This window comes from Oncorhynchus keta, chromosome 27, assembly GCF_023373465.1.
Source record: "Oncorhynchus keta strain PuntledgeMale-10-30-2019 chromosome 27, Oket_V2, whole genome shotgun sequence".
In the NCBI taxonomy this organism is placed as follows: Eukaryota; Metazoa; Chordata; class Actinopteri; order Salmoniformes; family Salmonidae; genus Oncorhynchus; species Oncorhynchus keta.
Genome location: NC_068447.1, coordinates 7,234,347 through 7,248,363, shown reverse-complemented (window position 1 = coordinate 7,248,363; position 14,017 = coordinate 7,234,347). Strand labels below are relative to the sequence as shown.

General features: G+C 45.7%; 1 protein-coding gene across 4 annotated transcripts in view; it reads left to right on the top strand.

Annotated features, from left to right (window-relative positions):
- Nucleotides 1-382: 382 nt before the first annotated feature.
- LOC118379163 (G-protein coupled receptor 61-like) overlaps nucleotides 383-14,017 on the top strand; it is a 15,943-nt gene continuing 2,308 nt past the window's right edge. The window contains exons 1-4 of one of the 4 annotated variants that reach the window (XM_052481439.1): nucleotides 383-547; nucleotides 1,030-1,083; nucleotides 10,873-11,598; nucleotides 11,909-14,017. The exon at nucleotides 11,909-14,017 is cut by the window's right edge and continues 2,308 nt beyond it. In XM_052481439.1, coding sequence (XP_052337399.1) covers nucleotides 11,532-11,598; nucleotides 11,909-13,386 — 1,545 coding nt within the window. In that variant the 5' untranslated portion in view covers nucleotides 383-547; nucleotides 1,030-1,083; nucleotides 10,873-11,531 and the 3' untranslated portion in view covers nucleotides 13,387-14,017. Of the gene's footprint in view, nucleotides 548-872; nucleotides 1,084-10,872; nucleotides 11,599-11,908 lie in introns of those variants that run through there. The other 3 variants (XM_052481442.1, XM_052481441.1, XM_052481440.1) reach the window with 3 other exon arrangements.

Sequence of the window (14,017 nt, the reverse complement as noted above, 5' to 3'; positions counted from 1 at the left end):
CCCTCCCTACCTCTCTGCTTGTCTCCCTCCCTCCCTCCTTGCCTCCCTACCTCCCTCCCTGCCTCCCTCCTTGCTGCCTCCTTGCCTCCTACCTCTCTACCTCCCTGCTTGTCCCTCCCTGTCTACCTCCCTCCCTCCCTGCCTCCCTACCTCCCTGCTTGCCTCTCCCTACCTCCCTCCCTGCCTCCCTCCCTGCCTCCCTCCCTGCTACCTCCCTCCTTGCCTCTCTACCTCTCTGCTTGTCTCCCTGCTACCACCCTCCCTGCCTCCCTCCCTGCTACCTCCTTGCCTCCCTACCTCTCTGCTTGTCTCCCTGCTACCACCCTCCCTGCTCCGCATTGCTCTGCAGTTACTCTGAGCTCGTGCTGGAGAGAGTGTGTGGAGTGTGAGTGTGTGTGTACTATCAGCAGGACAGGAGGAGAGGAGGAAAGGAGCACGCTGTCCTGCTCTCGTTTGTTGTTCCATTCTGCTCTAGTTTTTGTTCTCTGTCCATTCTGCTGTTGCGCTGCCGTGGGTCAGGGAGGGGAAGATGAGATGAAAGAGCCAGGTGAGGAGGAGACACAGGAGCATCTCTCTCTCTTTTTCTCTCTCTCTCTCTCTCTCTCTCTCTCTCTCTCTCTCTCTCTCTCTCTCTCTCTCTCTCTTTTCTCTCTCTCTCTCTCTCTCTCTCTCTCTCTCTCTCTCTCTCTCTCTCTCTCTCTCTCTCTCTCTCTCTCTCTCTCTCTCTCTCTCTCTTTTCCTCTCTAGTTCTCTCTCTCCCTTTCTTCCTCTCTCTCTCTCTCTCTCTCTCTCTCTCTCTCTCTCTCTCTCTCTCTCTCTCTCTCTTTCTCTCTCTCTCTTTCTCTCTCTCTTCCTCTCTCTGACATGGTAAAACGTGTATGTGAGTGATTGAGTGAGTGAGTGAGTGAGTGAGTGAGTGAGTGAGTGAGTGAGTGAGTGAGTGAGTGAGTGAGTGAGTGCGTGCGTGCGTGCGTGCGTGTAAGTGAGAGAGAAAGAGCAAAAATCGGTCCACTTCCCTCATCCAAGCAGACAGTGAACCTGGAGAGGAAAGAGCAGCCCGTCTCCACACTAACTATTATCAAGGTATGTGATCCTATCGTTTCTCATCACAATGCTCTGCTTTAGCTTCACATAGGACTAGACATAAATTACAAGTCTGTGGAGGTATCACAACGTGACTATCGGTCAAGACCACATTCTATACTATACCGGTGGTTGTAGTGCTATGCTACTTATCCTCTCCTCTCGTGACAACAAGATATCCACTGAATGCTACACACTCCGTCTGTGCATTGGGAGAGAGGATTCACTGAGAGAGGGGAGATTCAAAAAGGAGAGGAAACGCAGGAGTGGGACATACTGTTGTAGTCAGCCACATAGAGTGATCCAGGAGGGGTAGGGACGGTTTGATCAGATAGGGGAGAGGAGGTTGAGATGGGGGTGTGGGAGGGGGGGGGGGGCAGTCCTAGCTGGCTAGCTGAGGAACCATTTAAACAGATTTAAAATGGGTTATGGTCCTCTTATCTCCTCTCCATCATCTACATTGGGACGGTGAAACATTTTTAGAGTATAATTTTAGACCTCTCTCAGTGGACAAACAAGCTGTGCTGTTATTACAACAATGGTTTAGTTCTCCTTCAAGCAGTAAACACACAGGTGGTCATGTGATAGGAGGGTCATATGGTTCTCAATTAGCAGCAACAGAGCGACTGAGATTCTGCCATGACCTGAAATTCTTCTTTCTTTCACGTGGAGGTCAGGACAGTGAGGTAGTGTTTCAGCTTTCTCTGTTTTTCCACGACTCCTGATCTTAGTACAAACGGGAGATTCTGTTCTGTATAAAATACAAGCTGTGTCGACTAGAGGAACAACCCTCTTCTACTTATACATAGTGTTTTGAATGTTCTAATTGATGAAACAGAATTCTGGTTCTGGAACTCTGGTTCCTACAATTAGAATCTGTGGCTATAAAGGCAGAGGTGGAGACAGGAAACTGTCTGGAAACAGGTTCACACAATCCGAAAGACAATATGTGTGCGTTTTGAAATAAATTAAATATACAGTACAATTCATGAATCATTGAACAAAAGTATGGGGGGAAAAAGTTGAAAGGGTTCAAAAAAAAAAAATAGCAAGTTTAATTTAAAGAGAGACTTGTAGTGACATGACCTTTCAATAATGACACTTGATGTGGTAACACATTCCTAAAGAAATATTTGACAATATCAGAATTCTTCAAAACGCACATGGTTCTTCGTTGTAAGGGTTCATTGTACACAGTTCTATGTAAGGGGACAGTAGAGACCTCCTATCTGTAAACAGAAAAATGCATGTTGAGATGTTATCCTGACATTGGAACTGTGAGCTCTCTGTGATGTTACCATGACATCAGGTTGTGTCTCTCAGTGATGTTACCATGACATTAGGTTGTGTCTCTCTGTGATGTTACCATGACATTAGGTTGTGTCTCTCAGTGATGTTACCATGACATTAGGTTGTGTCTCTCAGTGATGTTACCATGACATCAGGTTGTGTCTCTCAGTGATGTTACCATGACATTAGGTTGTGTCTCTCAGTGATGTTACCATGACATCAGGTTGTGTCTCTCAGTGATGTTACCATGACATCAGGTTGTGTCTCTCAGTGATGTTACCATGACATTAGGTTGTGTCTCTCAGTGATGTTACCATGACATTAGGTTGTGTCTCTCAGTGATGTTACCATGACATTAGGTTGTGTCTCTCAGAGATGTTACCATGACATTAGGTTGTGTCTCTCAGTGATGTTACCATGACATTAGGTTGTGTCTCTCAGTGATGTTACCATGACATTAGGTTGTGTCTCTCAGTGATGTTACCATGACATCAGGTTGTGTCTCTCAGTGATGTTACCATGACATTAGGTTGTGTCTCTCAGTGATGTTACCATGACATTAGGTTGTGTCTCTCAGTGATGTTACCATGACATTAGGTTGTGTCTCTCAGTGATGTTACCATGACATTAGGTTGTGTCTCTCAGTGATGTTACCATGACATTAGGTTGTGTCTCTCAGTGAGTCAGGTTGTGTCTCTCAGTGCTGTTACCATGACATTAGGTTGTGTCTCTCAGTGATGTTACCATGACATTAGGTTGTGTCTCTCAGTGATGTTACCATGACATTAGGTTGTGTCTCTCAGTGATGTTACCATGACATTAGGTTGTGTCTCTCAGTGATGTTACCATGACATTAGGTTGTGTCTCTCAGTGATGTTACCATGACATTATCAGTCAGGTTGTGTCTCTCAGTGATGTTACCATGACATTAGGTTGTGTCTCTCAGTGATGTTACCATGACATTATTCAGGTTGTGTCTCTCAGTGATGTTACCATGACATTAGGTTGTGTCTCTCAGTGATGTTACCATGACATTAGGTTGTGTCTCTCAGTGATGTTACCATGACATTAGGTTGTGTCTCTCAGTGATGTTACCATGACATTAGGTTGTGTCTCTCAGTGATGTTACCATGACATTAGGTTGTGTCTCTCAGTGATGTTACCATGACATTAGGTTGTGTCTCTCAGTGATGTTACCATGACATTAGGTTGTGTCTCTCAGTGATGTTACCATGACATTAGGTTGTGTCTCTCAGTGATGTTACCATGACATTAGGTTGTGTCTCTCAGTGATGTTACCATGACATTAGGTTGTGTCTCTCAGTGATGTTACCATGACATCAGGTTGTGTCAAGGGGTCTGCATTATTTCCAAAGGCACTGTATATTTATATTCCAGTTTGTTCTGTTATTTCTTAATTAATTTTTAATTTTGGGGGGATTATGTGTGTATTTATTATTTATTGCTAGGTATTACTGCACTGTTGGCCGTAGAAACACAAGCATTTCACTGTACCTGCGATAACAGTAAATCTGTGTACGCGACCAATAAAGTTTGATTTGAAAGTGTACCTTCATCACAACTGAAAAAGTATGGAAATGTACCAACAGCATGGGCGGTTGTGTTCCATCTGTGTGTGTGTGTGTGTGTGTGTGTGTGTGTGTGTGTGTGTGTGTGTGTGTGTGTGTGTGTGTGTGTGTGTGTGTGTGTGTGTGTGTGTGTGTGTGTGTGTGTGTGTGTGTGTGTGTGTGTTCCATCACTGTGTGTGTGTGTGTGTGTTCCATCACTGTGACTGTATGTGTGTGTTCCATCACTGTGTGTGTGTGTGGGGGGGTTTGGGGGGATTGGGGGCAGGTGAGGTTATGACAGTAAACACACACACACACACACACACACACACACACACATACACACACGCACACCCTCAGAGGGCTGAAGTGACAGTAAGGGCTGTGCCACCACTTCTCCCTCCAGACTATCATTACAACACCATGTTCCATGACAGCTACTCCCCTTAAACTAGCATTACAACACCATGTTCCATGACAGCTATTCCCCTTAGACTAGCATTACAACACCATGTTCCATGACAGCTACTCCCCTTAGACTAGCATTACAACACCATGTTCCATGACAGCTACTCCCCTTAGACTAGCATTACAACACCATGTTCCATGACAGCTACTCCCCTTAGACTAGCATTACAACACCATGTTCCATGACAGCTACTCCCCTTAGACTAGCATTACAACACCATGTTCCATGACAGCTACTCCCCTTAGACTAGCATTACAACACCATGTTCCATGACAGCTACTCCCCTTAGACTAGCTTAGACTAGCATTACAACACCATGTTCCATGACAGCTACTGTAGACTAGCATTACAACACCATGTTCCATGACAGCTACTCCCCTTAGACTAGCATTACAACACCATGTTCCATGACAGCTACTCCCTTAGACTAGCATTATAACACCATGTTCCATGACAGCTACTCCCCTTAGACTAGCATTACAACACCATGTTCCATGACAGCTACTCCCCCTTAGACTAGCATTACAACACCATGTTCCATGACAGCTACTCCCCTTAGACTAGCATTACAACACCATGTTCCATGACAGCTACTCCCCTTAGACTAGCATTACAACACCATGTTCCATGACAGCTACTCCCCTTAGACTAGCTTAGACTAGCATTACAACACCATGTTCCATGACAGCTACTCCCCTTAGACTAGCATTACAACACCATGTTCCATGACAGCTACTCCCCTTAGACTAACATTACAACACCATGTTCCATGATAGCTACCTTAGACTACATTACAACACCATGTTCCATGACAGCTACTCCCCCTTAGACTAGCATTACAACACCATGTTCCATGACAGCTACTCCCCTTAGACTAGCATTACAACACCATGTTCCATGACAGCTACTCCCCTTAGACTAGCATTACAACACCATGTTCCATGACAGCTACTCCCCTTAGACTAGCATTACAACACCATGTTCCATGACAGCTACTCCCCTTAGACTAGCATTTGACTAGCATTACAACACCATGTTCCATGACAGCTACTCCCCTTAGACTAGCATTACAACACCATGTTCCATGACAGCTACTCCCCTTAGACTAGCATTACAACACCATGTTCCATGACAGCTACTCCCCTTAGACTAGCATTACAACACCATGTTCCATGACAGCTACTCCCCTTAGACTAACATTACAACACCATGTTCCATGACAGCTACTCCCCTTAGACTAGCATTACAACACCATGTTCCATGACAGCTACTCCCCTTAGACTAGCATTACAACACCATGTTCCATGACAGCTACTCCCCTTAGACTAGCTTAGACTAGCATTACAACACCATGTTCCATGACAGCTACTCCCCTTAGACTAGCATTACAACACCATGTTCCATGACAGCTACTCCCCTTAGACTAGCATTACAACACCATGTTCCATGACAGCTACTCCCCTTAGACTAGCATTACAACACCATGTTCCATGACAGCTACTCCCCTTAGACTAGCATTACAACACCATGTTCCATGACAGCTACTCCCCTTAGACTAGCATTACAACACCATGTTCCATGACAGCTACTCCCCTTAGACTAGCATTACAACACCATGTTCCATGACAGCTACTCCCCTTAGAGTAGCATTACAACACCATGTTCCATGACAGCTACTCCCCTTAGACTAGCTTAGACTAGCATTACAACACCATGTTCCATGACAGCTACTCCCCTTAGACTAGCATTACAACACCATGTTCCATGACAGCTACTCCCCTTAGACTAGCATTACAACACCATGTTCCATGACAGCTACTCCCCTTAGACTAGCATTACAACACCATGTTCCATGACAGCTACTCCCCTTAGACTAGCATTACAACACCATGTTCCATGACAGCTACTCCCCTTAGACTAGCATTACAACACCATGTTCCATGACAGCTACTCCCCTTAGACTAGCATTACAACACCATGTTCCATGACAGCTACAGACTAGCATCCCCTTAGACTAGCATTACAACACCATGTTCCATGACAGCTACTCCCCTTAGACTAGCTTAGACTAGCATTACAACACCATGTTCCATGACAGCTACTCCCTTAGACTAGCATTACAACACCATGTTCCATGACAGCTACTCCCCTTAGACTAGCATTACAACACCATGTTCCATGACAGCTACTCCCCTTAGACTAGCTTAGACTAACATTACAACACCATGTTCCATGACAGCTACTCCCCTTAGACTAGCATTACAACACCATGTTCCATGACAGCTACTCCCCTTAGACTAACATTACAACATCATGTTCCATGACAGCTACTCCCCTTAGACTAGCATTACAACACCATGTTCCATGACAGCTACTCCCCTTAGACTAGCATTACAACACCATGTTCCATGACAGCTACTCCCCTTAGACTAGCATTACAACACCATGTTCCATGACAGCTACTCCCCTTAGACTAGCATTACAACACCATGTTCCATGACAGCTACTCCCCTTAGACTAGCATTACAACACCATGTTCCATGACAGCTACTCCCCTTAGACTAGCATTACAACACCATGTTCCATGACAGCTACTCCCCTTAGACTAGCATTACAACACCATGTTCCATGACAGCTACTCCCTTAGACTAGCATTACAACACCATGTTCCATGACAGCTACTCCCCTTAGACATTACAACACCATGTTCCATTACCCCCTTAGACTAGCATTACAACACCATGTTCCATGACAGCTACTCCCCTTAGACTAACATTACAACACCATGTTCCATGACAGCTACTCCCCTTAGACTAGCATTACAACACCATGTTCCATGACAGCTACTCCCCTTAGACTAGCATTACAACACCATGTTCCATGACAGCTACTCCCCTTAGACTAGCTTAGACTAGCATTACAACACCATGTTCCATGACAGCTACTCCCCTTAGACTAGCATTACAACACCATGTTCCATGACAGCTACTGACAGCCCCTTAGACTAGCATTACAACACCATGTTCCATGACAGCTACTCCCCTTAGACTAGCATTACAACACCATGTTCCATGACAGCTACTCCCCTTAGACTAGCATTACAACACCATGTTCCATGACAGCTACTCCCCTTAGACTAGCATTACAACACCATGTTCCATGACAGCTACTCCCTTAGACTAGCATTACAACACCATGTTCCATGACAGCTACTCCCCTTAGACTAGCATTACAACACCATGTTCCATGACAGCTACTCCCCCTTAGACTAGCATTACAACACCATGTTCCATGACAGCTACTCCCCTTAGACTAGCATTACAACACCATGTTCCATGACAGCTACTCCCCTTAGACTAGCATTACAACACCATGTTCCATGACAGCTACTACCCTTAGACTAGCATTACAACACCATGTTCCATGACAGCTACCCCTTAGACTAGCATTACAACACCATGTTCCATGACAGCTACTCCCCTTAGACTAACATTACAACACCATGTTCCATGACAGCTACTCCCCTTAGACTAGCATTACAACACCATGTTCCATGACAGCTACTCCCCTTAGACTAGCATTACAACACCATGTTCCATGACAGCTACTCCCCTTAGACTAGCTTAGACTAGCATTACAACACCATGTTCCATGACAGCTACTCCCCTTAGACTAGCATTACAACACCATGTTCCATGACAGCTACTCCCCTTAGACTAGCATTACAACACCATGTTCCATGACAGCTACTCCCCTTAGACTAGCTTAGACTAGCATTACAACACCATGTTCCATGACAGCTACTCCCCTTAGACTAGCATTACAACACCATGTTCCATGACAGCTACTCCCCTTAGACTAGCATTACAACACCATGTTCCATGACAGCTACTCCCCTTAGACTAGCATTACAACACCATGTTCCATGACAGCTACTCCCCTTAGACTAGCATTACAACACCATGTTCCATGACAGCTACTCCCCTTAGACTAGCATTACAACACCATGTTCCATGACAGCTACTCCCCTTAGACTAGCATTACAACACCATGTTCCATGACAGCTACTCCCCTTAGACTAGCATTACAACACCATGTTCCATGACAGCTACTCCCCTTAGACTAGCATTACAACACCATGTTCCATGACAGCTACTCCCCTTAGACTAGCATTACATCACCATGTTCCATGACAGCTACTCCCCTTAGACTAGCATTACAACACCATGTTCCATGACAGCTACTCCCCTTAGACTAGCATTACAACACCATGTTCCATGACAGCTACTCCCCTTAGACTAGCATTACAACACCATGTTCCATGACAGCTACTCCCCTTAGACTAGCATTACAACACCATGTTCCATGACAGCTACTCCCCTTAGACTAGCATTACAACACCATGTTCCATGACAGACTAGCATTACAACCCATGTTAGACTAGCTTAGACTAGCATTACAACACCATGTTCCATGACAGCTACTCCCCTTAGACTAGCATTACAACACCATGTTCCATGACAGCTACTCCCCTTAGACTAGCATTACAACACCATGTTCCATGACAGCTACTCCCCTTAGACTAGCTTAGACTAGCATTACAACACCATGTTCCATGACAGCTACTCCCTTAGACTAGCATTACAACACCATGTTCCATGACAGCTACTCCCCTTAGACTAACATTACAACACCATGTTCCATGATAGCTACTCCCCTTAGACTAGCATTACAACACCATGTTCCATGACAGCTAACCCTTAGACTAGCATTACAACACCATGTTCCATGACAGCTACTCCCCCTTAGACTAGCATTACAACACCATGTTCCATGACAGCTACTCCCCTTAGACTAGCATTACAACACCATGTTCCATGACAACCCTTAGACTAGCATTACAACACCATGTTCCATGACAGCTACTCCCCTTAGACTAGCATTACAACACCATGTTCCATGACAGACTACTCCCCTTAGACTAGCATTACATCACCATGTTCCATGACAGCTACTCCTTAGACTAGCATTACAACACCATGTTCCATGACAGCTACTCCCCTTAGACTAGCATTACAACACCATGTTCCATGACAGCTACTCCCCTTAGACTAACATTACAACATCATGTTCCATGACAGCTACTCCCCTTAGACTAGCATTACAACACCATGTTCCATGACAGCTACTCCCCTTAGACTAGCATTACAACACCATGTTCCATGACAGCTACTCCCCTTAGACTAGCATTACAACACCATGTTCCATGACAGCTACTCCCCTTAGACTAGCATTACAACACCATGTTCCATGACAGCTACTCCCCTTAGACTAGCATTACAACACCATGTTCCATGACAGCTACTCCCCTTAGACTAGCATTACAACATTTAGATTGTTAGTATGTAAACGTTTGATTACTGATCGATAGTGTGGCCTGACAATCCACAAATAGCATAGTTTGAATTTGCAAAACTCCCATGGATGGATGCTTCGCTCCTATCTTTTGCCAGTGACTCGGTCATCTCTTCATATTTACATAAAAATGTCTATTTGGTCCATATTATACTCTTAAAGTTGTATACTTTTCAAAGATAACATTACCGCTTCCTTTACATCAATTATAAACTAGGAAATCAGTAGCTGACACATTCTCTCAACACTATGTATTTTTTGTCTCTGAGATGTATGGTGGGCTGCATCCTCCGTGCTTGTAGCTTCTCCCCGGACAGGGCTGGCTGTCCTGAAAAACGCACTTTAGAAGATGTATATATATATATATATATGTACACGAGGACTGCGGTCTGTGGCATAATTACAAACACAGTGGTGAAGTGGAGATTGTACACCAGGCAAGGATTACTGTGACAGCCATAATAACGTCTTTATAAAATGTTTGTTTTACAATGACATAAAATAGTGTTAAAATGTGAGTGTTAAAATGTGAGTGTTAAAATGTGAGTGTTAAAATGTGAGTGTTAAAATGTGAGTGATAAAATGTGAGTGTTAACATTTGAGTGTTAAAATGTGAGTGATAAAATGAAAGTGTTGAAATTAAAGTGTTAGAATGAAAGTGTTAAAATTTGAGTGTTAAAATGTGAGTGTTGAGTGTTAAAATGCCTTGTTCTACATCTCATAATTACAAACAGAAAAGGAGGAAGCTGTATTTTGACCCTGCTTCATACATAGGAGAATCCCTCTCTTTGATTTCTTAGAAGGCTGTTGATGTGGCTTTGTAATGTTTAAATGACGTTATTTGAAGTAGGTCAGACAGTGAATGACATTCAAAGCTTTCCTGTACTGACGCTTTTTCTTACTCCATGCATATGTTGATCTCAACAAAAAGTTTATCTCTGACAGAAACCGAATGCAGTTCATAACAGCTGTGTTTTGGCTCATTTTCCAATGACTGCATTTGAATGCCTGTTTTTAACCAATAATGTTTCTTCACCTTTGTTTCAGAGTCCAACCTCTCCAACTAGAAACCTCTCAACGTCCCTAAGGATGCAGCGGTCCTTATGAGCAACGATATAAAGAGCTGTACCTATCGGGATTGTCATTAGGTAAAGCCTTCTCCTACCACTCCAGGGGCCCATCCATCCCTTCTCCTAGCACTCCAGAGGTACATCCAATCTCTTCTCCTACCACTCCAAAGGCCCATCCAATCTCTTCTCCTAGCACTCCAGAGGCCCATCCAATCTCTTCTCCTAGCACTCCAGAGGCCCATCCAATCTCTTCTCCTACCACTCCAGAGGCCCATCCAATCTCTTCTCCTACCACTCCAGAGGCCCATCCAATCTCTTCTCCTACCACTCCAGAAGCCCATCCAATCTCTTCTCCTACCATTCCAGAGGGTCCATCCCATCCCTTCTCCTACCACTACAGAGGCCCATCTCATCTACTGTCCAGACTTCCAGCATCTAGTGTTGGGTTACCCGGTGCACGACCAGACTTTGGGTGGCCTGTCCAGCTCTACCAGACAGTACCACCACCAACTGAACATCTGTTGCTAATCCCCAAACCAGTCCCCAGTTCCTCAGCCCAATCCCACTGCAGGGGAGGATGGGTGATGGGCCTTTGAGTTTCCCTGCCCTCTCTCCTTCCGTCTCTCTCATCCTCGCATGGAGCCTCCGTCTGACACCTCCAGTTCCCCCTGGGACACCTCCAACTCCCTCTCCAGATCTCCAGGTTGGTATTCACGAAGATTGCAAAATTCTGGTAACCTTCTCAAAATTCCCATGGTTTTCCAGAAATGTTGTTTAGAAGATTCTAGGAATAAGGAAGGAATAAGCAGAAAATCTGGAATCCTCCAACTCCGATTTCTGGAAAAATCTGGGAATTTGCAGAAAGTTATCCAAATTTTGTACTGACTTGGTAGACCCTGTGCTTATAAATCTTTGATACTTGTTTGTGTATGTATTGTTGTACTCAAATGGCTGAGGCAATTCTACATGTATTTTAAATATGCCTAATAAAATTAATTATTTATTTCATTCAGGGCCATGGCTCCCAGCCCTCCCAGTCTCGCTGCACCCCAACGTGAGTTTTCCTGTGGGCATCGGCGCCAGCGGAGCCCCCCTGTCCCTGACCCACTCCCTGGCCCTGGTTGCCATGCTCCTCATGGACCTCCTGGCCGTCGTTGGCAACCTAGCTGTCATGGCCGTCATCACCAAGACGCTGCAGCTGAGGAAGTTTGCCTTCGTGTTCCATCTGTGTCTGGTCGACCTACTGGCGGCTCTGGTTCTGATGCCTCTGGGGATGCTGTCGGACCGGATCTTGGTGCATGATGAGGCACTCTGCCAGAGCTACCTCTGCCTGAGTGTAGGGCTGGTCAGTGCTGCCATTTTGTCTATCTCAGCCATCAACGTGGAGAGGTATTACTACATCGTCCATCCGATGCGCCATGAGGTGAAAATGACAGCAGGGGTGGTTGTGGCAGTGTTAGTCGGGATCTGGGTCAAAGCTATTGTGATGTCAGCTCTGCCTCTACTGGGCTGGGTGCCCCAGGGAAACCAGGGGGTAGGTGTCGGACTTGGAATAGGACTAGGGAGTCCCATGATCCCGGGTCCTCCAAGCCAGAGACGTTGCTCCCTACACTGGACTGGAGGAGGAGGGACCACACGATTAATCTTCATGGTCTTCTTCACCGTTGTCTACTTCCTGTGTGCAGTACTGATCATTCTTATTGTGTACTGTAACATGTTTAAAGTAGCCCGGGTGGCAGCCATGCAGCATGGCCCCTTACCTACCGGGATGGACACACCTGGGCCCCGCCCTCACCGCTCCGAGTCCCTCAGCAGCCACTCCACCATGGTTGTCAGCTTGGGGGGCCCTGGGGGCCCATGTCCTCCACTCCGCACCCCCAGTCAGAGGACCTTCAACGGGGGTAAAGCCGCGGCAGTCCTGGTGGCGGTTGGAGGCCAGTTCCTATGCTGCTGGCTGCCTTACTTCTCCTTCCACCTGTACGCTGCCCTGGTCTCTACCCCCCAGGCCTCCCTGGTCTCTACCCAGCTGGAAGAAGTCGTGACCTGGATTGGTTACTTCTGCTTCACCTCCAACCCTTTCTTCTACGGCTGTCTGAATCGGCAGATCCGAACAGAGCTGGGCCGAAGCCTGGCCTGTCTCTTTAAGCGGGCGGGGCCGGGCGATGGGGATCAGCTGGCCAGCAGAGAGGCCTCCATCGAGGAGAACTTTCTCCAGTTCCTTCAGGGGACAGGGTTGGAGCCCTCCACCCAGGCACACAGCAGGGCTAGCAGGACCGAGGAGGAGGCGGGGGAGAGGGGCCCTCTTCGAGATGTACCTCGTCAGGACAACACTCTGGTTCAGGAACACACGCCTGTTGACTTCCACATCCCTGGACAGATTATCGAGAAGACCTCGGAGTCCTTGGAGCAGCAGGATCTGAATCTGAACGATGACATCAACCTAGCGGAAAACTGCTGCAGAGTAAACAGGACCGTGCTGGACAGTGCCTGAACTCTAGTATTGGACGTTCATTCGTACAGTAGGCCTGTTTTTGGACAAGGCATCAGAGGTAGAAACATTAAAGCCTTCGTCTGCAGGCCGAACATCGGCGTAGAAGTCCTGTGGTGGAAACGGCAGGTAGATGACCTGTCCTTTAGAACGTCTGGGGTTCTAATTCTATTTGATGCTGTTTGACGATTTTGTTGTCCACCGTTGCTACAGTTGGATTCTGGGACATACATGATGTACCTAGTCAGTGAGACATTGCTCTTGAGCTCCAGTTACAGTGAACCTATCATATAGACTTGGTATCGTCTCTTGAAGAATTCAGGTTATTATCATTTGCATTCTTTGGGACTGTCACTTGAATCAGGGTTCCTCTAGGAGGTATGATGAAGGGTTTGGGGGAAATTCGAATTTGAATTCCAGTAAAATCAGGAAGTAAACTGAAATTCCAATTCCAATCATCCTCAATGCTTTTAAAAAAAAATTAGGTTTACTTCCAAAATAGACTGAATTTAAATGTAATTGACCCTAACTCTGGTATAACAACATTGGTACCCATTTACCATTAAGACCAAAACCCATTACATCAAATACATACAGACAGTCAATCTACCTCCCCTGTTTCCTGTCAATCCTC